The sequence below is a fragment of the Schistocerca americana genome, chromosome 9 (genome assembly GCF_021461395.2).
Source record: "Schistocerca americana isolate TAMUIC-IGC-003095 chromosome 9, iqSchAmer2.1, whole genome shotgun sequence".
NCBI lineage: Eukaryota > Metazoa > Arthropoda > Insecta > Orthoptera > Acrididae > Schistocerca > Schistocerca americana.
Window position 1 is genome coordinate 108796089 of NC_060127.1, and position 14958 is coordinate 108811046.

Here is a 14958-nt window from a genome sequence, read left to right on the forward strand (position 1 = left end):
GTCTTTATATGTATAACTACTTAATATATGCCAAAGAAGAAATAAAAAAATTTACTCCAAGAATGAATGTACATGTACACAGTACCAGAAACACCTGCAGGTTACACATTCCACATTCAAAGGCAAACACTAATACATAATAGCCACAAACACCTAAGTCTGACAATGTATAATAAACTTCCACAATCGGTAAAAACCCTGACTAAGTAAATTTAAGATAGTAACAGAAGCACGACTTTAAAATACGACATTATTATTCAGAGCAGAATACCTTTAAAGCAAAACATTGGACATGAATAATGAGGGAAAAAAAACTCGTAAATACGAGTATCATAGCTGTGTAATCAAAATATACTTTTTCGTTCATGTAAAGTGTAGATAGGCCCTACATCATGTACAGAATGTGAAACGGTAAAAAAATGTGCGTACTTCTGCAGTTAACACGCAGAATGGATGAGATGATGTTCTTATTTAGATAGGATTATGTAGATATGCAATGATATATACTAAATTATGTAACGAAAATCAGTTTGTAAATGTGTTACTAACTGCAAAAATTTAACTAAAAAGTACACATGTAACTTCAACTGATGAAGCCAACTGCATGGTAAACATGCTGAAAGGCTAATAAACAAACATCTAAACTTCATGTACAAATTGTGTAAATACTTAGAATCTGGGATTCTTCCAGATACCATCCATTCACACCACTGTCTTATACCATGAGATTTTTTTAAAATTGCAATTTCAACATAGCATTATGCAGTATAGTATGTATCGTTATATTAAAAGTAATCACTTCATTCAATGACACACAAACACATTAGAAACTATAGTAAGTTTATGAACGAGAATGTGGAGGGGGATAACAAATATTTGCCCAGTATTGTGTGACACAGTTAGGAATGTATTAACAGAGTATTTTGGTGTAGTATTAAGATAGAAGCACTTGGCCAACAGAGAACGCTGATGATTAAGAAGACAAAGAGTAACAACAGTAATGACAAACTAAGACCAAATTGCAAGTGAAAGGTGAAGACCATTATTCCAAACGTTTGTTTGTCATGTAGCGTCCAAATACAGTTCATCAGTTTAGGATTGCATGACACCTGGGATAATTAATCGTTTAAAAAAAACACGCATAATTTTGAAATAATATTACTTACATTCTTGTGCTAATCACGGTGTTTACGAGTGCTGGGAATAGTATAAATAGAAGTGTTAACTTGAAGTAAACATATTCGGCGCTAGCGTAGTAAGAATACGCCAGATTAGCATCGAGTGCAACGTCTGCAGTGTGACTTATTATTGAAATTATCGGTGATAGTATGTCTCGATATGTAATACGACTGGTTTTTGGAACATAGTCCGTATCGTCCAGTCTCGTAGCTGGACGACAGTTTTCATCTTCTGTTTCACTGGTATCGCTTCTAATAAACTGCATTTTAAGCCCCTACACAGTACTCGCTCACATATCGCTTTTCTATGGCTTACTGTTAGCTCTTTGTTACACATTACATCACGCGTATTAGCCTCCTTTTCAACTGACAACTTCGCACATGTCAACAACCTGTACAAACTGTTTGACAGCTTATACCCCGATGTCGTAATCGATTGTTGAGCATGAAATAGTATCGTATCGAAAAGCTAGAACTCTGGTAGAATTCCGGCAATACGTTCCAAGAAAGAGAAATATTATCTGAATACTGTCTATCATTTTAATAATATTCTTTATTATTGCGCCGATTTGAATAACATAAAAGTATTTTGTCGAATTACGCTCCACCATTGATGTATTTCTTAGCAGAGTCGACAGGTTTGTATTTGTTAGTAATAATATCAAACAATATCGGAATATTAGGTACTATTTCACTTCTTTAATTCAGTGCAGTGATACAGTATTGTAAAACTGTATTATGCACCCCAATATTAAACATTTGGCTGTTTAATGACAAGTACTTGAGGCGTTAATGGAAATCAGTCACAAAATATTTAGAAAAACATAAACTTATAAATAACAGTCAACATGTTTTCGAGCAAGGTACAGTTCAGAAACATCCATCTCGGACTACGCAACAGAAATGGTAAGAAATTTGGAGTTAAATAAATATGTCGTTAGAATTTATTTAGATTTGTCAGAAGCTTCCGATAATGTGAACCATTAACACATACAGGTCGCTGCCCATTAGAAACTACGAGTGCGCATTTATTGCCGTAGCAGTCGGCGCTCGGAAAACCTCCGCGCGCCAACTTCTTGATTTTTATTTCAGGTTGTGCAGCACTGAGCAGTATATCTGTGCGGTGATGTCTGGCGATGAGTTTTTCGTTCTTGTAGTACATCGGATGACCGATAGATGGCGTTCCTGCCTCCTCTCAGCTGTATGTGACTCGAAAAAGGCGCCAAAACAATTTCCGCGCATTCGTTCTTGCAGTGTGCTTCTGTAGTTCTCTTATCGCAAACGTTTGTTGTAAAATGGGGGACAGTTTGGCCGAAGAGGAAATTCTGAGGCTGCTCGAAGAATATGGATCTGAAATTGACGATAATGGGTCTGAAACTGACAAAGTTCTTCTGAAATAGATGGTAATTACAGTGGTCAGTCATTGTGTTTAGGGATCACAATTATATTATCGGCAGTTTCACTGACTCGTGTAATTTATTTTGAAGGTAATAACGAGTGTTCCGAAAATGAAAATGGGCCATCAGATGTATTTGAAGAGTGTGAAGCTCCCATTCAAAGAGGCAAAGGCAGAATACAACAACAGCAGGAATCTCAAAGCAACGTCATTGAATGGGTAAATGACGATGTGCAACATCAATTAAGGCCCTTTGAAGGCATAAGTAATGTCTTGGCACCTTAGAACGCCGAAAGCACTGAATACGACTGTAGGAGCGTCTTCATTAACGCGAATGTCATAAAAAACATAAAGCCAGAAACAAACCACTACGAAGCAGCAACAATTTCCAAATTGCGGAGGCACAATAAGATAACTTCCTGGTCGCTTTGGACCAATTGGTCTGCTATGACACTATCTGAGATATATCAGTTTTTTGCTATACGTAACTATTCACATGTGCCTTGCGCACAAACCTAATGTTGACGGACTATTGGAGCAATGAGCTAATACTAGATTCCTCTTTACCTGTAAAAATCACGAAAAGAGACAGATTTAGGTCAATTTACTTTATGCTTCAGGTGAATAACAATGATAATTACGTACGAAGGAGTCAACCAAACCATTATCCTTTACACAAAATCTGACCTTTTTTTGATAACTTTGTACTGAAAAGCAAGAGCAGTTTTTATCCTGGCGAAAATCTCACAGTTGATGAAGGTTTATGTCCAGTCAGAGTGAGAATTCGATTTCGAGTGTACATCAAGAACAAACCGAGCAGGTATGGTATAAAATTTTGAAGTGATTCAGCAACTGGATATGTTTTGAACTGCGAAGTGTACACTGGTGCAGGTGAAAAAGACAACAGTGCAGATTCAGTGGTGCTAAGTTTGTGTAACAGTTATCTACGTAAGGGTCATACACTGTACATGGACTGGTTTTATACTTCTTTAAATTATTTGGAAGATTGTTTGATGAGGACACATCTGCTATTGGCACAGTAATGAGAAACTGAAGAGACCTACCAAAGGAATTCAAACAGAATATAGCCGGCAGAAGTGGCCGTGCCGTTCTAGGCGCTGCAGTCTGGAACCGCGAGACCGCTACGTTCGCAGGTTAGAATCCTGCCTCGGGCATGGATGTGTGTGATGTCCCTAGGTTAGTTAGGTTTAACTAGTTCTAAGTTCTAGGGGACTGATGACCTCAGATGTTAAGTCCCATAGTGCTCCGAGCCATTTAGCCAAACAGAATAAGCTAAGAAGAGGTGAAATAATATTCAAGAGAAAAAATTCCATGCTAGCACTCCACTGGAAAGATACTAGGGATCTGTTTGCTCTTTCTACCAAACATAGAATGACAAGTAGTGTTACAAAGACAAAATCCAAGGCTGGAATGGTATAAAAACAACTACAATTATTTTCAATGATAAACAATGAAATGGTGGGAAAAGGTATTTTTTCATGTATTTATGATGTGCGTGATCAATTCTTACATTCTGTACAAGAAACTTCGGCCTATCTCTCACAAACAAACCAGCTTGTTTACTTTTATGGTGTCCACCCCCAGTAGCAGAGTGGTCAGAATGTCAATCCTAGGGGCCCGAGTTTGATTCCCGGATGGGTCGGAGATTTTATCCACTCAGAGACTGGGTGTTGCATTGACCTAATCATGATCATTTCACCCCAATCGACGCGCAAGTCGCCAAAGTGGCGTCATATCGAAAGACTTGCACCTGGCGAACGGCCTACCCGATGGTAAGCCCTAGTCACATGACATTTACTTTTATGGTGAACCTGGGAAAACAAATACTCGAGAAATCAGGTGAAGCTTTCAACGAAGATGAAAAGCAGGGTTCAGCAGCAAACAGTTTAACAGCAAGACATTTCCCCACTCACATCCCATCGACAACAAGCAAGAAGTATGCTTCAAGATACTGCATTGTTTACACACAGGGCGCACACGTACTGGCAAATGAGAGACCAGATGGTGGTGTGAATAATGTAATGTAGGATTGTGTCTACCTGGCTGTTTCAAGCAATATCACGCAAAGACAAATTTTGCTCAATGAAAAGAGTTGTATAAATTCAGTTACATAGTTTTGTACATTTATTGTATAATAAATTCTGATTTATTGTAATTACAAACTTTTTCTACCTCTGAATCATCTAATTTTCAAAATATAATGATTCTGTAAATATGTGATATCTTTCAAACAACTTTAACCAAATGTTGAGGTATAGGATGATAAGACAAACATTAGTTAAAAGGTTTTACTTTTGTTCATTATCTTTTGGTCAGGAGCCAATGAAAAAAGGTGCCAAAATGTACGACTTCTAAGGGACTGCAGCAGTCCCTGTGGCCCAACTGCACTGTGTTAAACACTATTATGGAAACTTGAAGCAATAGTTATTAGGGGTACTGTCAAAAAAAGTTTTGAATTGTACATGGAAAACATGTCACAAGTTGTTGAGCTGAGTCATCTCTCAATTATCATAATATTAAACTCCTATCAGAACAAAAAAAAAAAAAAAAAAAAAAAAAAAAAAAAAAAAAAAAAAAAAAAAAAAAAAACCCTGTAATAGGTGTTCCACAGGGCCGCATCCTGGGTCCATTGTTGTTTCTCATTTATATCAATGATATTACAGGTCCCACAAAGCTCTACCAAAATTCTGCTATTTGAAGATGACGTAAAAAGTGTCTTAGTTGGCGATATAGAAGAAAAAGTGCCCTAATACTTACAGTCATAGTTTTGTTTAAATAATTTGTCTTTAAATAAAAAAAATAACTTTATACAGGGTGTACAACTTTGCTTCCGCCGTTTTTTCGCCAACATTTGAGGGTTTAATGAAACAAATTGGTTACGCATGTATCATTCAAAGTATTTTCCATCGCTGGCCACTACCTTCTGCCATCTTTCAGGCAGTGTACTAATCCCATGTCGAAAAAATTGTTCATCTTTTGAAGTGAACCACGAATTGATCCAATTTGTAATTTCTTCACGAGATGTGTTGGTCAGCCAGGCCACGTGTCATTGATCTAAACAGGTGATAGTCAAGAGGGACCAATGTCTGGAGAATATGGCGGGTGGGGTAGGACATCCCATTTTAACGTTTCCAAGTATGTTTTGACCTCTTTTGCAACGTGGGGTCGAGCGTTGTCGTGCTCCAAAATCACTTTATCGTGCCTCTCATTGTATTGTGGCCATTTGTCTTTTAATGCTCTGCTCATACGCATTAAATGCCTTCGATAACGTGCACCTGTGATTGTTTCACTTGGTTTTAACACCTCATAGTACATGACGCCGAGTTGGTCCCACCAAATGCAGAGCAAGATCTTGGGGCCGTGAATATTCGGTTTGGCTGTCGACATGGAAGTATGACCAGGATATCCCCATGATTTTTTGCGTTTGGGGTTATTGTAATGAACCCATTTTTCGTCCCCGGTCACAATGCGATGCAGAAATCCATTCCATTTTTGCCTCTGAAGCAACTGTTCACAAACACACAAATGCCGTTCAACATCTCTTGGTTTCAGCTCACACTGGACCTAAGTTCCTTCTTTCTGAATCGTGCCCATAGCCTTGAGACGTTTTGAAATGACTTGTTGTGTCACTCCCACCAATCGTGCCAATTATTCTTGAGTTTGACGTGAGTCTTCACTCAGCAATGTCTCCGATTATGCATCTTCAAAAACATTCTCTCTTCCACCACTTTGCCGGTCTATGACGTTAAAATCACAAGCGTTGAAACCACTCACGACACATTCTTTCGCTAATAGCGTCCTTACCATACTTACTTGACAGCATTTGATGAGACTCGGCCACTGTTTTATTCATATTGAAACAAAACAGTAACACCTCCCGCAAATGATGAGAATTAGGCTCGTAAACTGACATTTTCAATCAAGAACAACTTTATAATGCAGACACAAACCGACTAATGTTTGAGTGAGGTTATGTTGACCAAGGTCCAAGCTAACTGCCTGATGTCTGCGATCTGTTTCTTTCGACCGCCACTTAGTGTTGTCGCCACCTATTGGCAAATGGCGGAAACAATGTTGTACACCTTGTACATTATGGGAGTAAATGTCAAGAGGGAAACAAGTGCATTATGCTGTAAAACAAACAAACAGAAAAGGTGTGTACTGCAAAGCTTCTCAGAGTGTGGATTGACCAACGTTTAAACAGGAATGAACAGGCAGCAACAGAACTCAATGGGGATACAACTACACCAACCAAGACTGCGAAGAAGTATTCAAATGGGCAGAGATGCACAATATTTTTCTAATATATGACCCCAAAGGAGCACATTCCATTCTGCTAGATAGGGTAGAGACTACTGTCCAGATTTGTGCTTTGTCACAAAAGATGTACAAAATATACTTTTATGTTGCAACAAGAAAGTCCTCTCCGATTTTCCTTGCAGTCAACATAGGCCTGTTCTGCTCAACATGAGGACACAAATTCCTGTCAGCAGATCGATTCCTAAACCCCAATGGTATTTTGGTAAATCTAACTGGGAGAACTATATTTCTGAGCTAGAGTTTAACATTCAATGGATTCTCCTAAAAGCAGAAAATTATGGACGATTTGTGGGCCTGCTATTATTCATCGCCAGAAAGCATGTCCTCAGGGGATATCAGAAAACAAACATTCCTGCATGGAGCCAGGAATTCACTGTAATCCATAACGGATACTTGGAGAATGCCGGCACTGACGAGTTTTTGCAATGTTTGGACTCACTCGCCGAGAAAAATGGCACACATTAATGAATGAAATGAGTTTCGAACATTCTGGTAGAAAGGCATGGCACTTACTGTCAAGGCTGGGTGTGACTTCAATGAAAACAGTACACAATAGTTATGACATAAGTCCCAATGATGTTGCCAAAAGGATTTTGAAACTTACACATAGAACGCCAGAGACAGATAGAAAGAAAACCAGAGAAAGCAGAGCAGAACTGAAGAGCGTCAAAGGAAGAGCATGTGAAACTGACGCCTCAAAGAATTTTGAGACATACAAGATCTCCAAGGCCATTAAGGACCCAAAAACAGGGAAAACCACAGGCATCTAGGGCATATACCCAGAATTTTTGAAGCATTGCAGGCCCAATGCTCTACATTGGTTGAGAGAATTCTTCAACAACATATTGCAGACTGGAAGGCTGTCGGCCCTTTTTATGAGAAACAGAGCAACAGCAATCCTAAAACTGGGAAAGCACCCTGAAGACTGAAGTGCCTGCTATAAATTGCTAGAGAGGCTCATTCTTAACAGAATAAAACCCACTGTTGAGGAGAAGATACCAGATGAACAGGCTGGCTTTAGACCTTAAAGGAGCTGCACCGACCAGGTACTGGTAGTAACTGTACATATCGAAAGGGGCTTTGAAGAAAAGAAAAAATCCAAAGCTGCATTTATTGATCTGTCATCTGCGTATGACACAGAATGGAGACAAGGAATGCTGTTGAAATTCCTATGCATCATACCTTGTAAAAAACTGGTCACACTGCTTAACAACATGCTGGCAAATAGACACATCGAAGTACACCTTAATAGCAAGGAAAGCCACAACTACCAACTCAATCACACCCTTCCCCAGGGATCAGTTCTTTTGCCTCTGCTCTCCAATATACACATATCTGACCTACCAAACACTTACTCTAAAAAGTTCATTTAAGCCGACGACATATGTTTAATTAGCCAATCTGTCGACTTCCAGACATTAGAAATTACTCTTGAAAACGATCTGAAAAAGATGGAGGAATATTTCCAAGTATGGCGAATTAAACCCAACGCCATGAAGACAGAGACAGCTTGCTTTCACCTAAACAACAAGCAGGCACACTATGCACCCAGAATCGCTTTTAGAAATCATATGTTAACCCTCAACCAGAATATCTGGGATTAACGCTAGACGCACTCTCACCTTCAGAGCCCACCTGGAGAAGACAGCCAGCAAAATAAAAACTAGAAATAACATAAGAAAAAAACTGACAGGAAATGGCTGGGGAACGAATGTGATAACCCTCAGGACATCAGCCCTTGCTCTTGTCTATTCAGCAGGAGAATACTGCAGTTCTGCGTGGTTAAACAGCAGTAGATACGCGAGCAGTAGATATTCAACTCAATAATACTATAAGGCTGATACTGGGAACCATCAAGTCAACACCAACCCAGTGGCTCCCTGTTCCCAGCCGAAGTGGCCGTGCGGTTAAAGGCGCTGCAGTCTGGAACCGCAAGACCGCTACGGTCGCAGGTTCGAATCCTGCCTCGGGCATGGATGTTCGTGATGTCCTTAGGTTAGTTAGGTTTAACTAGTTCTAAGTTCTAGGGGACTAATGACCTCAGCAGTTGAGTCCCATAGTGCTCAGAGCCAGCTCCCTGTTCTGTCCAACATCCATCCTCCCCACTTACGAAGACAGCTAGCACTGAAAAAAGAGTGGCAAATATGCCTAGACAACTGTCAACTCCCTGTACATCTAGACCTCATCTCCCAATCTCGACTAAGGTCTCGTAAACCATCATGGAAGGTGGGAGTGGGTTTAGTAAGAGAATGTTTTAACACTGATGATGCTTGGCGCTGAGAATAATCTTCCTCCAATCCAGACTCAAATAATCTAATCAAAGTTCCGAGCCAATGCCCTGTCAGATTTGAGCTACCAAGGAGATCCTGGACATCACTCAACCAGTCCTGAACCGAGCATCAAAATTGTCACTACTGAAGGCATAAATTGGGCATGGTTGATAGAACTTGACTGCGACTGTGGACACATGAAACAGACACTACAGCATATCGCCACTGAATACCCTTTAAGGAAATTCCAAGGCACCTTCCAGGACCTTCATTTGCTTAAGGGAGAAGTTACTGCCTGGCTGAAAGGACTGGACACCCATCCTTGAGCAGTAAAGTAATCACAACTATATGCTCACCTTATGAAATTGTACATGACTTATTATTTTATTCTATGTAACTTGATATTATGTACATTTGTCAATATCAGTGTTTTATCTTATAAACAGTATGTATTGTACATATATCTTTTATCTCAAAATGTACCAGATGTAATCTGATGCTGTTTTTAAAGCCATATGAAATAAATAAAATAAGCAGTTTATGTACCTTCCTCAGAAACACATTTCAGCGTATTTTGCCTTAAGAATAATATTCAAGTTATGTAACCCAGAATGTGCTAGAACTGTGTACTTTGATTATTTCCAATAAGTTGGAACGCCGTAAGTTTTTGGGGCAAAACCAAGTCAAGATTAAAAGAAATTTTTGTTATACAAAAAAGAGCTAATCGCATCATGACTCACAGTGCACCACAAACACACTGTAGATTCTTATTTAAACAGCTAAAGATATCAAAAATGCCACCTATATGTATTTTAATATGCCTGGAAATGGTTAGTAAAAGTCTCTGTAATCTTCAAACCAACTATAGCTACTATAACAACAATACAAGGCATTGTGAAGACGTCCACATTCCCAATGTAGAATGTAGCAAATCAGAAGTCAGACTCATGTAAGCCATTTACGAAAAAAGCTCAAATGCAAGTCCATCCCAAATTAAAGAGATGGAAGACAAAAGTAAATTCAAGCATGAACTAAAAATATACCTGACGGATAAATGCTTCTACAGTGCCAATGAATATCTGTCTCAGACAATAAATTGGAACCTTTACTTGCTTCCAATAATTCAAACGAATTTAATTTTTTTAAATTATGAAATATTTGTGAAGATTCTGTTAAATGCCCTCTATACATTTTGTGTATAAAGTGCAGTTAATACCCTACATACGTTTATCATGAGTATGCGTTTTGAATGTTCTGTTTGTTTTTATGTACTGTGAATATGTAATTTGCGTTGCTTGTTTATTATGTAATGCATTGTTGTCATGTGTTACATGCTAAAATTCTAATGACATATCCTGAATCACTTGTATAATCTTTCGGATGATGAATAAAATAAATACCCTAATAAAATTTCGGCCAACGTTAAAGTTCGAGAAGATTCTCTGCGGAAAAAGAGTTAATTTTGCCATTAAAAAGAAGACGTGTGCAAATTGTAATGACGAAATCACGAAGTTAAAAGAACGTGTATCCAGCTTACAATTTATAATCAGTGGTCTGAAAGTGGATATCTCGAATTTTCATCTTGGAAAAAGTGAGCCGAATACTCAACAAGTTCTGCAAACCATCGCGCCTGCCAGCGAAAAGTGGTTTAAAGTCACTTACAGAAACAGCACGCATGACCTGCAAAATCGTGTAAACGGTAAAACTACCGGTGACACAGTCTTGGTGCACGAAAACCCGTTTGAAGTGCTTTCAACTGCAGACTGTGATAGATCAATGAGCTGCGTCGAACCCAATGGAAAGAAAAAGGATATCATAAAAAACGACAGAGTTGCTTTCAACCACAGGAAAAAAACAGTTCAACCGTGAGTGTAGTCATCGACAGATAATCAACATCAAGTTAAACAGACAGTGCCACCACGCAACATCCAAGTACCGGTAGGCATAAAAATAGTTATCATCAACCAGCAAAAATGTGTAAAATAAAACTATTTGCAGATAGTCAAGGACGGAACATAGCGGCCGAATTTCAATCTAGAAGCAGCCAAAAAATAACTAGCATAATGAAACGGGGGGCAAAATTTCAGGCAGTGACTTCCATGAACCACGACATGAAAACAACGACAAATAACGACTTTTCGTGTTATTAGCGGGAACAAATGACGTAGCAAAAAATGAAACGAAAGACCTAGCGATCTATCTTAAAAGAAGACTACATGAGCTGAGAAGCTAAAACTTGATCGTCTTCTCTGTTCCACATTGTCATGACTTGCCATCTTGTCGTGTGTAAATAGAGATATGCGAAGCGCAAATAAACAGATCCTAAATATATGCACGAGGTTAAAAAATGTTACACCTGTGGACATAAGCTGCGTAGGAAGAAGATTCCACGTGTCCCATGGCCGACATCTCAACAGACTGGGGAAGGACTTAGTTATAAAACGGATTCAAGAAATAGTGAACAGCAAACTGAATGTGCAGTGTTGTGCCATCCCTCTCAAGGACAAAAATAACGAATACTTGGGACAATGAACCACGAAATGCCAAGTCAGTAAAACAATACATCAGCAGGACGAGACCGATATTTTTTTAAGACAATAAAACCTTTCACCAGAACAACACCAGATGCAAGTGTATGTGTTTCATATGTGCCTCAAACAGACGTCTCTCCACACGAGAGTAAATTATCACTTTTGCATTATAATCTACAGGGTTTGGGAAACAGAATAGGTGCTTTTGAATCATTTATCAGAGGACTATCTCCACATGTAGTAATAGATACTGAACACCAGAAGTCAGTGAAGAACATTCAGTATTGCAAATTAGAAGGCTACACCCAAGCTACGTTCTACAGCAGAACATACAACATAGGTAGTGGTGTTGCCAGCTACTCAAGGAAATGTAAGATCATAACCACCACGGAAAAAGTGTTGTGGGGGAACAATTTCTGTGTTGACAAAGATTTCGAAATTGCAATTCTTAAAATCACTTTTTGCACTGTTCCTTTCTGTGTCATTGGTGTATATAGACCACCCTGTGGAAACTTTGATGGTTTTCTGAAATCACTTGATGGAGCTCTAAGTAAATTTATTGTCACGCTGTATAAGTGTAAATTTTGTCATACTGGGAGGTTGGGAGATCTGAACAACAACACTTTACATGATGGTCAGGAAAGCAAATGTTTTACAGATTGTATCCTGCCTTTTGGAGCTAAAGATTTTCTTAGACTAGTAACCACCGGAATAGCTAACGCACACAGCAGTTCAATTGGTCATGTTATCACAAATTGTGACCACATCATCTCAACAGACATAATAAATGGTAATTTCCAAGAATGATTGCCTATCGAAGTGGCGGTGTCAAAACGATACATTTGAACTTGTGATCGTAAATCGATCATGTGACTCTGCTGGCGGGCATTATGTTTACGGTGGTCGCTACAGCAAAATGCAAAGGATCATTTAGGCCAAACACTAGTACGAGTACAGGTGAATATTATCTGCAAACAACATTGCTACACTAAGACATAGTTTAAGCCAGGAATTATGGGAATCAGTAATGACTATCATTGGGGGTCAACAAAAAATGGGACATGTTCACAGAAATTATGACTGAGCACTGAGCCATGACATTAAAAAAGTAAGTGTACAGGAAAATCAACCTTCAAAATTAAAACCTATGCCATTAGATTTTAAAACAAAAGGTCTGAAAGAAAAAATGGAAAACATGTATAGCTTACACAGACTGACTAACTCAGAGTTACATAAAGAACTCTACAAGCAGTACAACTGTGAGTACCACAAAGAAGTCAGGACATTAAAATCACAGAGAATCAGCCAACAGATATGAGGTTCAGATAAAGTTTCAAAGACCTACTGGTCAATTGCAAATAAAATCAGAAACAATGAAACAGAAACTGAAATTAATAATGTACAATTAACTGTGAATAATGAAGACATCTCTGACCTCTATTAGTCAGCAATATTTTTAATAATTACTTCATAGATACTGTTGAAAATGGTGTCTCTATGAAACAGGATTTACAGCACTCATTTGAGTCCTGTAATAAACAGCACTGCAATACACCACCCACAGTAAGCCCATATGCCAATCTGCAGCTTATTGATAACCTCAGGAACAAAAAATCAGCAGGATTAGCTGAAATTTCTACATATCTATTGAAGAAATGCAAACATGAACTAATGAAACCACTAATTCATCTAATAAACTGTGTTCTTGAAGACAGTATGTTCCTTGACAAGTTGAAACTGTCTGTAGGGAAACAATACACAAAAATGGGGAATAAAGCATGTACAGAAATACAGACCTGTTGCCCTAATCTCAGCTATCAGGAAACTGATACAGTTGAAACTTTACAACAATGCTGACATATTATGTGATTACCAGAAAGGTTTCAGAAGAGGTCGAAGTACCACATCAGCAGCAGTACAATTTGTCCATAATGTACTTGAAAAAATAAATTAAAGATCACAAGCAGCAGGAGTATTCCTGGACCTCTCAAGGGCTTTGGTAGAGTACATCATGACGTGCTCTTATCAAAAATAGGAAAGAGTGGTGTCACTGGAAAACTCATGCAATTGCTATAAATGTATTTAAAGGGTAGACAACAGTGCACAGAGATTATGTACTCTAATGGAGAAATACTGGAGAGGAGAAGGTCAAGTATAAGAAAGATACATTTTGGTGTTCCTCAGGGCTCCATTTTATGTCCAGTCGTATTCATATGCTATGTAAATTATTTCTCAAGTTCTCTTGACAATAAGCAGTTGATTACTATGTATGCAGACAATACATTTGGTGGATGTTATGCAGACAATGGCCCAGCCTAGTTGAAGAGATACATAATTTTATTGAAAAGGCTAGAGCTCACTTCGAAAGAGAGAACCTAAAAGTAAACATAGAAAAAACCAATATTATTCATTTTAAACCACGTGGTCCAAACAGACAAAATACTGTGATTGATGAAACGCTACCAAAAACCTGTACAGATTGTAAATTTTTGGGTTTATGCATAGAAGATCGACTTTCATGGAAGCAGCAAGGTGATTATGTATGTAAAAAAAAAAAAAAAAAAGCATCACCCAGTCTATATGTATTAAGGCAATTATCACAATATCTTAATTCTGAAACCCTAAAGACTGTACGTTATGGATTAGTGTATCCTTTTTGTCTCATGGAATAGTACTGTGGGATGGGACATGCCAAACTAATATGAAAAGAGTTTTCATATTGCAGAAGCAAGCCTTGAGAATCATAGCAAAACTAAAACCACAAACTTCTTGCAAACCCGTATTCATTCGACACAATATTGTTACTCTTTATGCCATGTATATACTAGAAACTATAATGCTAGTGAAAGAAGACAATAAGGTCACAAAAAGAAACATGGATATTCACAACTATCAAACAAGGCATAGAAAAGATTTTCATGTGGGTAACTGAAGATTAATTTTAACAGTGAAAAGCCCCTATGTCAAAGGGGCTGTTTTTAATAACTTGTTACCAAATGGAGTTAAGATTTTGACAGTGGATACTTTTAAAAAGTGAGTCAAGCAGTGGCTTATCCAAAAATGCCCTTTGAATTTATCATGAATTATAATGTAATAAGAAATTATGTAAACTAAAAAAATTGTAGTTGTAAAAACTGTATATTTAGCTGAAAACACACCTGCTTGTAAAATTACATGTTATGAGCAATAAACTGAATTGAATTTTAAATGAAAGTATGTTTAAGATGTATTCTACATCTATG

The 14958-nt window shown here is 38.1% G+C and overlaps 1 protein-coding gene across 1 annotated transcript in view; it reads right to left on the reverse strand.

Annotated features, from left to right (window-relative positions):
• The window catches only part of LOC124550986 (XK-related protein 7-like), a 48626-nt gene extending 47039 nt beyond the window's left edge, over nucleotides 1–1587 (reverse strand). Inside the window, exon 1 of the mRNA XM_047125812.1 lies at nucleotides 1167–1587. Coding sequence (XP_046981768.1) covers nucleotides 1167–1444 — 278 coding nt within the window. The 5' untranslated portion in view covers nucleotides 1445–1587. The remainder of the gene's footprint in view (nucleotides 1–1166) is intronic.
• Between the last annotated feature and the right edge of the window lie 13371 nt (nucleotides 1588–14958).